Genomic DNA, 13,996 nt, shown 5'->3' with positions numbered 1-13,996 from the left:
TAAGGTACCACATCAGAGGTAATTGCGAAAAGTAAAAGCTCATGGTGAAGGGGATAACATTGGCATGGATAGAAGATTGGCTAGCTAACATGAAACAGAAAGTAGGCATAAATGGGTCATTTTCTGGTTGGAAAGATGTAACCAGTGGTGTGCTGCAGGGATCAGTGCTGGGGCCTCAACGTTTTACAATTTATATAAATGACTTGGATGAAGGGACCGAAGGAGTGGTTGCTAAATTTGCTGATGACACAAAGATAGGTAGGAAAGTAAGTTGTGAAGAGGACATGAGGCTACAAAGGGATATAGATAGGTTAAGTGAGTGTACAAAGATCTGGCAAATGGAGTATAATGTGGGAAAATGTGAAATTGTCCATTTTGGGCAGGAAGAATAAAAAAGCAGCATATTATCTAAATGGTGAGAGATTGCAGAGCTCTGAGATAGAGAGGGATCTGCATGTCCTGGTGCATGAATTGCAAAAGGGTAGTATGCAGGTTTAGCAAGTAATTAGGAAAGCTAATAGAATGTTATCATTTGTTGTGAGGGGAATTGAACACAAAAGTAGGAAGATTATGCTTCAGTTATGCAGGGCATTGGTGAGACCATATCTGGAGTATTGTCTTATTATTTAAAGAAGGATGTAAATGTGTTGGAAGCAGTTCAGAGAAGGTTTACTAGACTAATACCTGGAATGGGTGGGTTGGCTTATGAGGAAAGGTTGGACAGGCTAGGCTTGTATCTGCTGGACTTTAGGAGAGTAAGAGGCGACTTGATTGAAATATATAAGATCCTGAGGGGTCTTGACAGGGTGAATGTGGAAAGTATGTGTCCCCTTGTGGGAGAATCTAGAACTAGGGGTCACTACTTAAAAATAAGGGTTGCCCATTTAAAACAAAGATAAGGAGAATTTTTTTCTCTCAAAATATCATGAGTCTTTGAAACTCTCTTCCTCAAAAGGCAATGAAAGCAGAGTCTTAAATATTTTAAGGCAGAGGTGGATAGATTCTCGATAAGCAATGGGGTGAAATGTTATCGGTGGGTAGGCGAGAATGTGGAGTCGAGGTTACAATTCAATCAGCCATGATTTATTGAATGGCAGACCAGGTTCAAGGGATCAAGTGGCCTACTCCTGCTCCTAGTTCATATGTATGTGAAAGGAGATTAGCTAAAATAATCATTGGCCCTTTAGAGGCAGAGATAGGAGAAATTATTGTGGGGAATAAAGAAATGGCAGAGACATTGAACAAATATTTTATGTCTGTCTTGATAGTAGAAGCCACAAATTACATACCATAAATAGAAGGTAACCAAGTGGCTAATAAGAGTGAGGAACTTAAAGTAATTAATATCAGCAGAGAAAAAGTATTGGCGAAACATAAGGGACCAAAAGCTGACAAATCACCAGGACCTAATAGCCTACGTAGGAACATAGGAACAGGAATAGGCCATTCAGCCATCGAGCCTGCTCCACCATTCAGTTAGATCATGGCTGACCATCTACCTCAATGCCACTTTCCCGTGCTATCCCCATATCCCTTGATGTCATTGGTATCCAGATATCTATAGATTTCTGTCGTGAACGTGCTCAACAATTGAGCTTCCACAGCCCTCTGGGATAGAGAATTCCAAAGATTCACCACCCTCTGAGTGAAGACATTCCTCCTCATCTCAGTTTTAAATAGTCTAGCCCTTATTCTGAGACTATGTCCTGTGGTTCTAGACTCACCAGCCAGGGGAAACATCCTATCTGCATCTACCCTGTCATTCCCTGTAATAATTTGGTAAGTTTCAATGAGAGCACCTCTCATTCTTCAAACCTCTAGAGAATACAGGCCCAGTTTCCTCAATCTCTCCTCATAAGACAATCTCACCATCTCAGGGATTAGTCTGGTGAACCTCCATTGCACTCCATCAATGGCAAGTATATCCTTCCTTGGATGAGAAGACCAAAACTGTAAACAATACACCAGATGCGGACTCATCAAGGCTCTATACAATTGCAGCAAGACTTCTTTACTCTGTACTTTAAACCCCTTGCAATGAAGGCCAACATACCATTTGCCTTCCTAATTGCTTGCTGCACCTGCATGCTAGCTTTAGTAACTCATAATATGTTCGAATGGATGGAGGATTGGTTAACGGACAGGAAGCAGAGAGTAGGGATAAACGGGGCATTTTCAAGTTGGCAGGCAGTAACTAGTGGAGTGCCTCAAGGATCAGTGCTGGGGCCTCAGCTATTTACAATCTATATCAATGACTTAGATGAAGAGACCAAGAGTAATGTATCCAAGTTTGCTGATGGTACAAAGCTAGGTGGGAATGTAAGCTGTGAGGAGGCCACAACGAGGCTGCAAAGAGATATAGACAGTTTAAGTAAGTGGGCAATGAGGTGGCAGATAGAGTATAATGTGGCAAGAATAGAAAAGCAGAATATTTTTAAAATGTTAATGTTAAGAGAGAAACTTGGGTGTACTCTACAAGAAACATAGAAAGTTAACATGTAGGTATAGCAAGCAGTTGGGAAGGAAAATGGCATGTTGGCCTTTATTGCAAGGGGATTGGAGTAGATTATTCCTACCTTACAACAGTGGATTCACTTCAAAAGTACTTCATTGGCTGTAAAGTGCTTTGAGACATCCTGTAGTCATGAAAAGCACAAAATAAATGCAAATCGTTCTTTTTTGTATGAAGAAAGAAGTCTTGCTGCAGTTGTTTCGGGCTTTGGCGAGACCATACCTTTTTTTTTATATTCATTCATGGGATGTGGGCATCACTGACTAGGCCAGCATTTATTGCCCATCCCTAATTGCCCTTGAGAAGGTTGTGGTGAGCTGCCTTCTTGAACCGCTGCAGTCTATGTGAGGTAGGTGCACCCACAGTACTGTTAGCAAGGGAGTTCCAGGATCTTGACCCAGCGACAGTGAAGGAATGGCGATATAGTTTCAAGTCAGGATGGTGTGTGACTTGGAGGGGAACTTGAAGGTGGTGGTGTTCCCATGCATTTGCTGCCCTTATCCTTCTAGGTTGTAGAGGTCACAGGTTTGGAAGGTGCTGTCTAAAGAGCCTTGGTGCTTTGCTGCAGTGCATCTTATAGATGGTACACACTGCTGCCATTGTGCGTCGGTGGTGGAGGGAGTGAATGTTTGTAGCTGGGATGCCAATCAAGCGGGCTGCTTTGTCCTGGATGGTGTCGAGCTTCTTGAGTGTTGTTGGAGCTGCACCCATCCAGGCAAGTGGAGAGTATTCCATCACAGTTCTGACTTGTGCCTTGTAGATGATGGATACGCTTTGGGGAGTCAGGAGGTGAGTTACTCGCCACAGGATTCCCCGCCTCTGACCTGCTCTTGTAGCCACGATATTTATATGGCTACTCCATGGCTACACACCTGTGTGAAGTTTTAGTCTCCATATTTAAGGAAGGATATACTTGCACTGGATGCAGTAGAGTGAAGGTTCGCTGGATTGGTTCCTGGGATGAAAGGGTCAGCCTATGATGTGAGGCTTAATAAAGTGGCTCGATACTCTCTGGAGTTTAGAAGAATGAGAGGTGATCTTATTGAGACATACAGGATTCTGAAGGGGCTTGACAGGGTAGACAGTGAGAGGTTGTTTCCCCTGGTTGGGGAATCTAGAACAGGGGAGCACAGCCTCCGGATAAGGGGTCAATCATTTAGGACTGAGGTGAGGAGAATTTTTTTCACTCAGAGGGTTGTGAATCTTTGGAATTCTCTACCCCAGAGAGTTGTAGATGCTCCATCGTTGAGTATATTGAAGGCTAAGATGGACAGATTTTGGTGTCTCAGGGAATCAAGGGATATGGGGAGCGGGCGGCAAAGTGGAGTTGAAGCAGAAGATCAGCCGTGATCATGTTGAATGGCGGAGCAAGCACGAGGAGCTGAATGGTTTACTCCTGCTCCTATTTCTTATGTTTTTATGGTTGGTGCTGCCTCTTTTCTCTCTATCCTATGGCAAGGACCTTTCGCAGAGCAAGTTTGCATAAGATGCAGCAAGTAACAGTAATTTTGGACTCCTTGGCCTGGCTTTACTGTGTGCATCATCTGATCCTGTCCTTCCTCTTCCATAACCAGTAGATAGAGAGGCATAATCATTGGGACAATCATGCGTCCTACTTAGTCAAAGTTCAATTACAGTTCCCCTGGAAAACACTCGTAGATCATTTGAAGAGCTGCAGTTGAGAAACCCAACGATTCCATGGAAAAACTATGAAAATGCTTTACCAACAAATGGTTATTTACTTGACGCTGCTACCACAGTGGAAAGGGCAATTGGACAGGGTGTGTAACCGACAGCTGGTCCAATGCTTTAAGCCACCACTAAAGTTGAAAGTTTCACCCAACACTGGTCAATGGGCCAGTGCTTATTTGACAAAGCTGCTGAGCTTGATCTGCACTGTTCAGGTGCTGTGATTGCAGTATGAGGTTACAATCCCATTAATGTTTTTGGCATCTTCATGGGTTTCATTGATATCTACTGCACTTGTCAGTCTGTGCCAGTTTGAAGATCCATCATTGAGCCACTGGGAGGTCTGTTGCCAGGGCCATTTAGTATTGGCAATGCAGTGATCAATGTTGACTGACCAGGGGCCTCTGCTGTGAGCTTACTATTCATCACACTCTGAACACTAGTGCCTGGTCATGCCTGATGCTTGGGTTGTCAACCTCTTCTCACATTTCATTGGTGCCTTTTGTGACATCCCAGCTTGCAAGTTTGATATTACGAGGTCCACTCACCTTTCCAGATCTCAGCAGGTCATTGAAACGCTTGCGGCACTGCAATCATGTCCATGCAACCACCCCGCGGCAGCTAACTTCATCTGCAACCCCCAGCCTCGGCTTCTTGTTGAGGCTTGCTGGACTCTACCTACTGTTGAGTGGGAAAAGCACCTCCAGCCATGCCCTTGCTGCCAGAAGGAGCACCTCCAGGGAGGCATCACTAAACCTGAATGCCATTCTTCCTCTAAATGCAGCCATTCCTTGAAAGCACCCCTTGATGACACTCTCTTCCAGGTTCCTTTCTGTATGATGACTTTCGTCCCTTTAAATGTGCCACCTCCATCTCAGCTGCCAGGACTTCCTCCTGTCCACCATGCGTTATTGGCCGGCTCCCACGCCTGCTAGCTGTTAATTGGATGCAAGCAGCAAAATACGTTTCCATGTCCTGCCTCCCGTCATGCGACAGATTTGGGCCCTCACATCGGGATTTCCTCCGTTCCGGTAAAATTCAGCCCAATATTTCAGTACTGTAAATGGATGAAAAATATACTATTAGCCTTAATTGCTGGATTGTTCAGTCCCCTAGAATAGCCTTCAGAGAACAACTCGTGTGACAGGCCTTAATGGAATTCCCTATTGCGGTCCATTCACTGAAATGAATGTCAGTTGTTTAATTTGTATGTGAGTCCTTCATTAATTCTTATTCATCATATGCTTATGAAACTAACACTTAAACTGAATTTATGACCAGTTTCTTTATTAAGAATAACTGCCTTCTCAGTTATTGGATAAATCAGTCATTTTTAATATGGAGACTGGGACATTATTTAAAGTAGTAGTTTCAGTGTTTCGGCTGTCATTGAAGGCTGAGCCCAAGGATGGCAATAAAGTTGAGCTGAGGGCTGGGAGCAGGGTTCAGGCAAGAGCTGCATATATTTACATGTAGGAGAATGTACATTCTCTAGGCAACCAAGTGGTATATATGAAAATTGCCGACTAGCCATGATCTTTATTTTTATTTTGCACGCTGCATCACTGGAATTATGAATTTTCTCACTTCTTCTCTAGTTAAGCCGCTCATTCAGCTGCTTGAGAAATTTGAAGTTGGAATAATGAAAGGCGCAGTCTGGCCACTTTCTCCTGGTTGTATTCAAAGAACTTCGTAACCACAAACCTGACAGGAGGAAACCAGACCCCCAAAAAATCTTCCATTATTGGATGTTACTGACTACCACATTTTCAATGCAAAATACAAATTCTCTTCAAAGGGAAAATATAGCCACATGCAAACACTTGGGGGTACATTTCATGAATTCTCCCACTGCTTCTGCACTCAGATTCCTAATATGTGCTCCCAGCAGTTGAAGATTCATATTGGGAAGAAGAATTCATAAAACCTAACCATTCCTGCCTGTGAAAAGCCAAAAATCCATTCAAACCCTCATCGTAACTGTACCAAAATGATAGTTCTACACAGTATCATGAAAGTGCCCGCAGTTTTATTGTAGTGGAGAAACAAGGGTCATTCTTGAGTGACTCATCCCAAAAGCATGTTTTGTATATTGTACTTGGAGCACCAGATATTTCAGTTAAGTGGTTGTGGATTTTATTAAAAAGCCACAGTGTCCAACATAAGGACGAGCTTAAGTTTAGTAAGGCTTAAGCACAACTAAAGGTTCATGTTTTTGCCATAGTGTAGTACATATAAGGCTAAAGATTACTGTTGAAGATATCAGCAGCCACAAACTTAATGTGTGTGGTGGTCCTCTTTCCAATCTTTTAAATGAAAAAAAAACTTCGATCAAACAAAATGTGTCTTGAGTAATTTGGATATATTTCTTTTCAGTACACATCTGCACTAACGTATGATGGAATACTCGTTATGGCTGAAGCCTTCCGTTACCTCCGAAGACAACGGATTGGAATTTCAAGAAAAGGAAATGCTGGAGACTGTCTCGCAAACCCTGCTGCTCCTTGGGTTCAAGGTATTGACACGGAAAGAGCATTGAAACAGGTACAGTATTATTTTATGATAATGGAGTTTGTTAAGTTGTCTATTCTATCATGTTGCCCCAGATTTTGCAGTAGGAGTAATGGTAAGGCTATCAGCACTCGCCATTATTAAAGAGTAAATCAGACAGCACCTTCCGTCGTCTGCACACGCGCAGTTAAGTGCTGAAATTAGAAAGTTGTTATCCAATTTACCTTGCTCCTCCAAAAGCTTTAATACATTGATACTTCACTGAGATTTTTTTTATTCTTTCATGGGATGTGGGCGTCACTGGCAAAGCCAGCATTTATTACCCATCCCTAATTGCCCTTGGCAACTGAGTAGCTTGCTAGGCCAATTCAGAGGGCAGTTATAGGTCAGCCACATTGCTGTGAATCTGGAGTCACATGTAGGCCAGACCAGGTAAGGACAGCAGATTTCCTTCCCTAAAGGACATTATTGAACCAGATGGGGTTTTACGACAATCAATGATAGTTTTATGGCACCATTACTGAGACAAGCTTTCAATTCCAGATTTTTTGTTTATTAATTAATTGAATTTAAATTCCACCAGCTGCCATATTGGGATTTGATCCTGTGTCCCCATGGCATTAGCTTGGACCTCTGGATTACCAGTTGTGTCCTTACCACTACACCACCATCTCCCCTAAATTCAGCATTCAAACATGTGAAAGGCATGAAGTTCTGATTCTTGCCCACTAGATACCCACTAAACATGCCAGAGGGCTTGTCCATTCAAGTATAAGTGGATCTTTTAATACCATGGTAAGTCTTAATTGCTACCAAACAACCTCTCTGGCCCTGAAAATTGACTTCTGCATGTATGAAGTCTCGTTCCTTCAAATTTGAATTGTTGGATTTTTTTTTTTAATTACATTTTGTTTTAATTTTTTTCCTGTCTTTTTAATCTCTCTTAATCCATCTTTCTTTCCCTCTATTTTGCTTTATGCACATGATTTTGTATTGAATTAAATATTATACTTCCTGATTCAGATTCTGTGTGCCTCAGTAAGGATTCTTCAATCTGATTGTTTGAAAAGACATGCTGTTGCTCGTCCTATTCACACAGGTCCCAAATCCCCTGTAGGGGACACTGCATTGGGTCAGGTGCCCAATAACTGTAAGTTGCCACTCAATAGCCCACTTTAAGTCTGCGGGTGGCTGTAAACCTAATGAAATCCGGGCCATACTGATTAAGATAATCCATACCATCTTCTCACAGGTTCTGTGGAAGTCCAGAAGCACAGTACGCAGTATTTTGGTGCACCAGCACATTCTGTCAGGAGTGGCAGTGAATTGGTTTGACCCTGTGATTCTCCAGAGTGAGCTTCTCATCTCAAATGTGCCTTCTGAAAAAGGTGTTAATTATAGGTGATGCACTTCCTCATATCAAGGAAGTGAATATCACAAAGCAAGTCAGCCTGCGGTTTTTTCGAGTTCCTTATGCCAATCAGATGCATTAACAAATTCCTCGAATTGAGAAACTTGTGTAACCTCGTGCCTAGAGACTGGAGCACAGTGTTGTGAACCAAAGATCAGAAAACAAAAGATGTACAAAAGTGAGGGGAAGGAATAAGCAGTCAGAGTCTGGATGCTGCTGTACAACGTAAGATAGCTGCAGATTTCAGGGATGCCACTGTAATATTTAGCAAAAGTGTCATCTAAAGCAAACTAAACTAACATCAAACCGTAGTGTGGCTTGCATGTGCATGCCTTTGGGTCAATGACGTTAAATGAATGCTTAACATGCACAATAGCAAGCCAACAGTCAATTTTACACCACTCTACATTGACTTCAATAGAAGTAAAAATGAGAAGAGATGTGAAACGGGCTGCTGATTCACCCCCCATCACCTACTTTACACTATCACACAATTTTAAGACTTACCCCCTTCTGTGAATTCAGAAACTGTAACTGGAGCTTAAACAGTTTAAGATCTCAGAGCACAGCTGTTTATTAATGCTCTTCAACAGAATAGCGTCATCTATGCAGGGGAAATGTTAGAGTTGTTATCAAAATGTGGATTGACATGAGATGTGGTGATAGGGAGCAGCTTTATCAGCTCTATTTTTAGGCTTTGAAGACGCAAACTATGCTATCCGTGAAGCAAAAGACCTAATACCGATGGGGAGTTGGGATACGAGTCTCCTGAGGCTGCCAGGGAGCACAGATGCATGCCTCCTTGCTCCACTTTCGAGTTGGTTAACATAAGTATATTCTCACATCGGCACACTCAGGGATCAGATGTATTCCCCTGCTTGCCAGTACTGCTGTATACGTGCCATTACATTTCAGATTCTTGTGCTCTGTCCTTTTAATAGAAATTAAAATGAATGAACAGAAAATTATTGGAAACACATGCCTGAATTTCAACTGTGTTTTCCTGGCGTGCGTAGCTCTGTGTAAGGAGCATTGAAGGTGTAAATTTACACCAGAGTTTTTCAGTTTGTTTAACTTATCCCCAGTTTCACATACTTTTAATGCATGGTTTTAAAATGATTCATTTGAGAATGAAAGGCTTGCATTTATATAACACTTTGTCGCATCTCTAAACATTTCACATTCAATGAATTACTTTGGAGTGCAATGACTATTGATACATGGACAAACAAAGAGCCATTTTGCACAAAAAAGACCTTTTAGACAGCAGTGAGATGAAAAACCAGTGAAGTTTTCAGTGGAATTGGTTGAAGAAGGAATGTTGGACAGGACATATAGAGAACACTTCTGCTCAAGTCCTGGAATCTGGCTCGCACTCACATCCTTCTGACTGAGAAATAATAGAGCTCTAATTAAGCTGGACTGACACTTAAGAATTTAATTCCCAAATAAAAGTAATTATAATTTCTCCAAGTTGTAATTGGCATAGACATGCACATAATGAACAAAAACTGCACAGTTCATGTACACTACCATTTCCTTTAAACAGACGGTGGAATTATCCAAAAGTAGCTAACTACAAGGCGGTATTGACAAACTCCTGGGAACAGGTCAGCTAATTGCACTTTTAATATGTATCATTGTACATCATAAAGAAAATAAAAATAAAAATAACATTAAAAAATCATTAAAAAGGACAATTCTCAAAGTGCATGAGGGCAAGATGTTACATGAAAATTGCAGCTAAAAATCAGTCGTGACTATAATGAGTTTTCTCTCTGGTATCCTGTATTTATTTGAGGGCAGTGAATGAGGCTTGCTATAACTAAAGTGCTCATGGCCACCTGTGGCCATATAATGACTTGAATTCTAATGAAGAATGTCGGATTGCAGTTTGCAACGTGAGTTTCCATCTCAATGCAATATATACAACTTCACAACTGTGTGGCCTCCTACAGAGAGCCAGCACCTGAAACAGCTACAGTATTGCTCTGAACCACATCTATGTAACACTCCTATCAGAAAACGAAATGCTACCCATGGTTTTAGAAATCCACACATGGGGAAGTTGTCCACAGAACAAAGTCATAAACATGTTTACAAAGTACACATCTTGCCGTTTCACTATAAAGTTCCCAAAGGAAATCGTTCCCTGTGGTCAATAGGTTTTAATTGTCTTCATCTAAAAGTGAATTATTTATTCCAGAAACATACATAAATAACATTTAGCTGAAAATGTTTTAAATATTTTAACTAAAAAAAAAAAGATTTTGCAGTAGCAGAGATGTTTGTTTTATGATAGCTAGCAATAAACAAAAGTTCAACAAAAACTTACCTTGGCTTTCTCCCAATTGGCATAGCTTTTAAATAATATTGCACATTGTGAAGCTAAGCTGCACTTTACTAATGGGATCTTACTTTGCCAGTCTGCTGATCTGAGCTGGGGCCACACTCATAATGCCGCAGTTGGCCTAAGCGTCTCTGTGCTCCTGCCTGTGTTGGCTCTTTGAGAGATTTATCCAATTAGTTCCATTCTCCTGCTCTTAACCCATAGCCCTGCAACTATTTTCCTTTACAGGTATATGTCCAATTCTATTTTGAAGGTTACTATTGAATCTGCTTCCACTACCTTTTCAAGCAGTGCATTCCAGATCATAATAACTCGCTGCATAAAAAATGGCCACCACTCCCATACAACTGTACCTCAGAATTAATCAGCATCTGCAGGGTAGGCGGAAAGAAAATTAGAACAAAAACTATCTTAGTCTCAAGCTGTGCTGAAATTTTTCAATTCCAGCAGACATGATAATGAATATATTTTCTCTTGCCTTCTTTTAAAGGTACGGATCCAGGGCTTAACAGGAAATGTTCAGTTTGACAACTACGGTCGACGGACAAACTTCACAATAGATGTATTTGAGCTAAAAAATACAGGCCACAGAAAGGTGAGTTATCTTGAACAATGAACAAAAAAGCCTACATCTGTATTAACAGATCTTCAGCCTCCAAAGCAGTCCAGAATGCCAGCAATAGCCCAATGTAAGGGGCTGGCAGATGTTCAGCTTCTTAAGAAGTTAATCAGGAACTCCTAGAGTCAAAAGTGGAATCCGGTGTATCCAAGACCTTCATTTCTGGTTTAACAATAGGACCCGCTTGTTGACAACGCAACCACTGGATAGCGCACTACCTGAACATGTGCATATGCAGTGTCATTGACTGAAATGTCACCATCAGCGACGGCTCAGGCAGCTGCCTGTAATAAAGATGGCGCTGCTCAATCATACACAGAAAAGCAAATAAACACAGCATTGGCAAATAACGCTCGGTGCACATTGGAGTCTGAAAGTCAATCGAAAAAGCACAAACCACTCTTCCCCCTCCATGGCATCTTCTATCCTCGCTCACTCCCTCCTGATTGCCCACTTGCCACTTATCACCCCCTCACCGCTTGTCCCCCCACCTCCCTCGCTGCTTGTCCCCCCATTTGCTGCTTGTCCTCCCACCCCTCAATTCTTGTCCCCTCCCCACTTGCCACTTGTTCCCCCACCCCACTCGCTGATTATCTCCCCAACCCCATTTGCCACTGTCCCCCACCCCCACTAGCCGTTTGACCCTCCCCATTTGCCGCTTGTCCCCCACCATTTGCTGCTTGTCCCCCCACACTTTCCTCACCGCTTGTTCCTCCCCCACTCAGCGCTTGACCACCACCCATCGCCACTTGTCCCCCCACCACGTCTCCGCTTGTCCCCCTACCCCATCTCTGCTTGTCCCTCCCCCCTCCCCGCTTGTCCCTCCCCCCTCGTCGCTTGTCCCCACCCCCTCGCCGCTTGTCACCGCCCCCTCGCCGCTTCTACCTCCCCACTCGCCACTTGTCCGCCTTGCCGCTTGTCCCTCCCCCTCGCCGCTTGTCCCTCCCCCTCACCCCTTGTCCCTCCCCCCTCACTGCTTGCCCCTCTCTCTCCCTCGCTCCAGACTGGACACAGCGGAGGTGATCACATCACAGTTTGTACTGACGTCAACGTGTGTTTGTGCGAGTTGATCCTGGTAATGTGGAAAATTTGCAGACACGGTCAGATCATCTTGGAGCTTGCTGCACTGGCAGCGTTGGCAAGAGACACTCCATTAAAAATAACCAGCAGAAACTCTGACATTGCTTACATTGTTTAGACAAGCCCTTGTCTACAAATGAGTATAATGTTAGTGAATGCAAGAAATGGAGCTCAGTACAATTACACAGTATTTACAGCACAGAAACAAGGCCAGTCGGCCCAACAGGTCTATGCGGTATATATGCTCCACATGAGCCTCTTTCCACCCTTCTTCATCTAACCCCATCAACATATCATCCTATTCCTTTCTCCCTCATGTGTTTATTTAACTTCCACTTAAATACATCTATACCTGTCTCTCAACTACTTCTTATGGTAGCCATTTGCAAAACAATCGAGAGCATATATCATGTTTGACAGTGAGGGGATGAACTGACTTGATGGTTAAGCCAGGAGCTTTTAAATCATGTGACAGAGGAACACATGATATAGGATATGGTGTGTGTGAGACTGAGAAATCATTTTCTTTGTCCATGTTAGATTGGTATTTTAGAATTCATCTTTATTGTGATATAATGCTGTTGCTTTTGCAAGTCCCAGCATCTTCATTCTGCGTCATAATTTTACACTTCTCCACCAATACCATAACTGAAGGTGTAAAAAATATTTATCATAGTTCTTCCTCAGTCAAGTCAGTTGTGATCACAGATTTCCTGGATTTAGTCCAGTTTTCTTTTTGCAGTCACTTAGATTGAAAAGTAATGATCCAGGTGAATATCTTTAAATTCATGGTTCAACATTATTTATTAAAGTAAAATAAGATCTCTGCTCCATCTTGCTATTTTTAACTTCTTAGCTAAAAGTCAATAAAACTTCTTTGTCATTGTGTGTTAGGTTTAGAGTATATTGTGCATTCAGTGTAAGGTACTGAAGTGGGAGGGAAATTCGTTTAGGCACATTTTCAAGCCGGAAATGGTTGGTGTGCTCATAGCATGTGCCGGAAGCCGGAGACACAAGGCATGCTTGAAATTAGGCATCAGGCCTTATCTGAATAATTCTAGCAATCCTGTTTTCTTGAGGCAAATGTGGGCTGGCTGTGATCCGACAGTGGCCCTCCGCTGGGTCCTGGAGGTTGGTGAATGGTTGGGAGCCATAGCAGTGCTGTTGAGCCTGAAGGAGAACTCTGTTATGAGCTCACAGGACACCAGTCTGGTGTATACTGAGTCTTTAATGAAAACTGACTGTAATGGCTGTCCCCAGTCAGAGTGCCTCATGGTAGAGGTCACATGACTACGGTAAGCCACGAGGCACATTGATACAGTATTGCATTTCTATCTCAAACATCCCCCTTTTCATACAAAAATTTTTGCATGCGTTATCATTGACGCTGTGAGTTGCCCAAGTTACCCACTATGCACACAACTGTTCTCATGCATTAGTAGTTCGTCATTCTTGTCAATCTCTGCACATGCATTGTATACACAGTCTTTAAATCGTGCCGGTCTCTTAATGGTGCGTGTGCACGTTGTCATTGGTTGTTCATCTGGTTGATTTTCCTTCTCTGGCGAGTGTCGTTCCCTTGTCACTTGTGCCACAGTAACTGTTGTTCCATTTCTGTTGTTGGGGTGCTGTGGACCTCTGGGCTGACGGTTGTTCTGTGGTCTGTGCAGCTGGTGAGTTCTCATCTTCCTGATTGGTCGCTTGCTGTGAAAGAACAGCTTCTCCAGTTGTGTGTGTGTGCCTGCGGTTGTGACGGTATCTCTGGTCCTTCACTGCCATCGCATACGATCGAAGTGACAACTACTCTATGCAGGTCCCTAGTCG

The 13,996-nt window shown here is 42.7% G+C and overlaps 1 protein-coding gene across 3 annotated transcripts in view; it reads left to right on the top strand.

Moving 5' to 3' along the window:
• Nucleotides 1–13,996, top strand: part of LOC137370971 (glutamate receptor 4) — a 271,296-nt gene that overhangs the window by 135,050 nt on the left and 122,250 nt on the right. For all 3 annotated transcript variants that reach the window (XM_068032865.1, XM_068032864.1, XM_068032863.1), the window contains exons 7-8: nt 6,578–6,745; nt 10,964–11,068. In XM_068032865.1, coding sequence (XP_067888966.1) covers nt 6,578–6,745; nt 10,964–11,068 — 273 coding nt within the window. The remainder of the gene's footprint in view (nt 1–6,577; nt 6,746–10,963; nt 11,069–13,996) is intronic.

Source organism: Heterodontus francisci, chromosome 6, assembly GCF_036365525.1.
Source record: "Heterodontus francisci isolate sHetFra1 chromosome 6, sHetFra1.hap1, whole genome shotgun sequence".
NCBI lineage: Eukaryota > Metazoa > Chordata > Chondrichthyes > Heterodontiformes > Heterodontidae > Heterodontus > Heterodontus francisci.
This window is presented reverse-complemented; position numbering and strand designations above follow the sequence as displayed.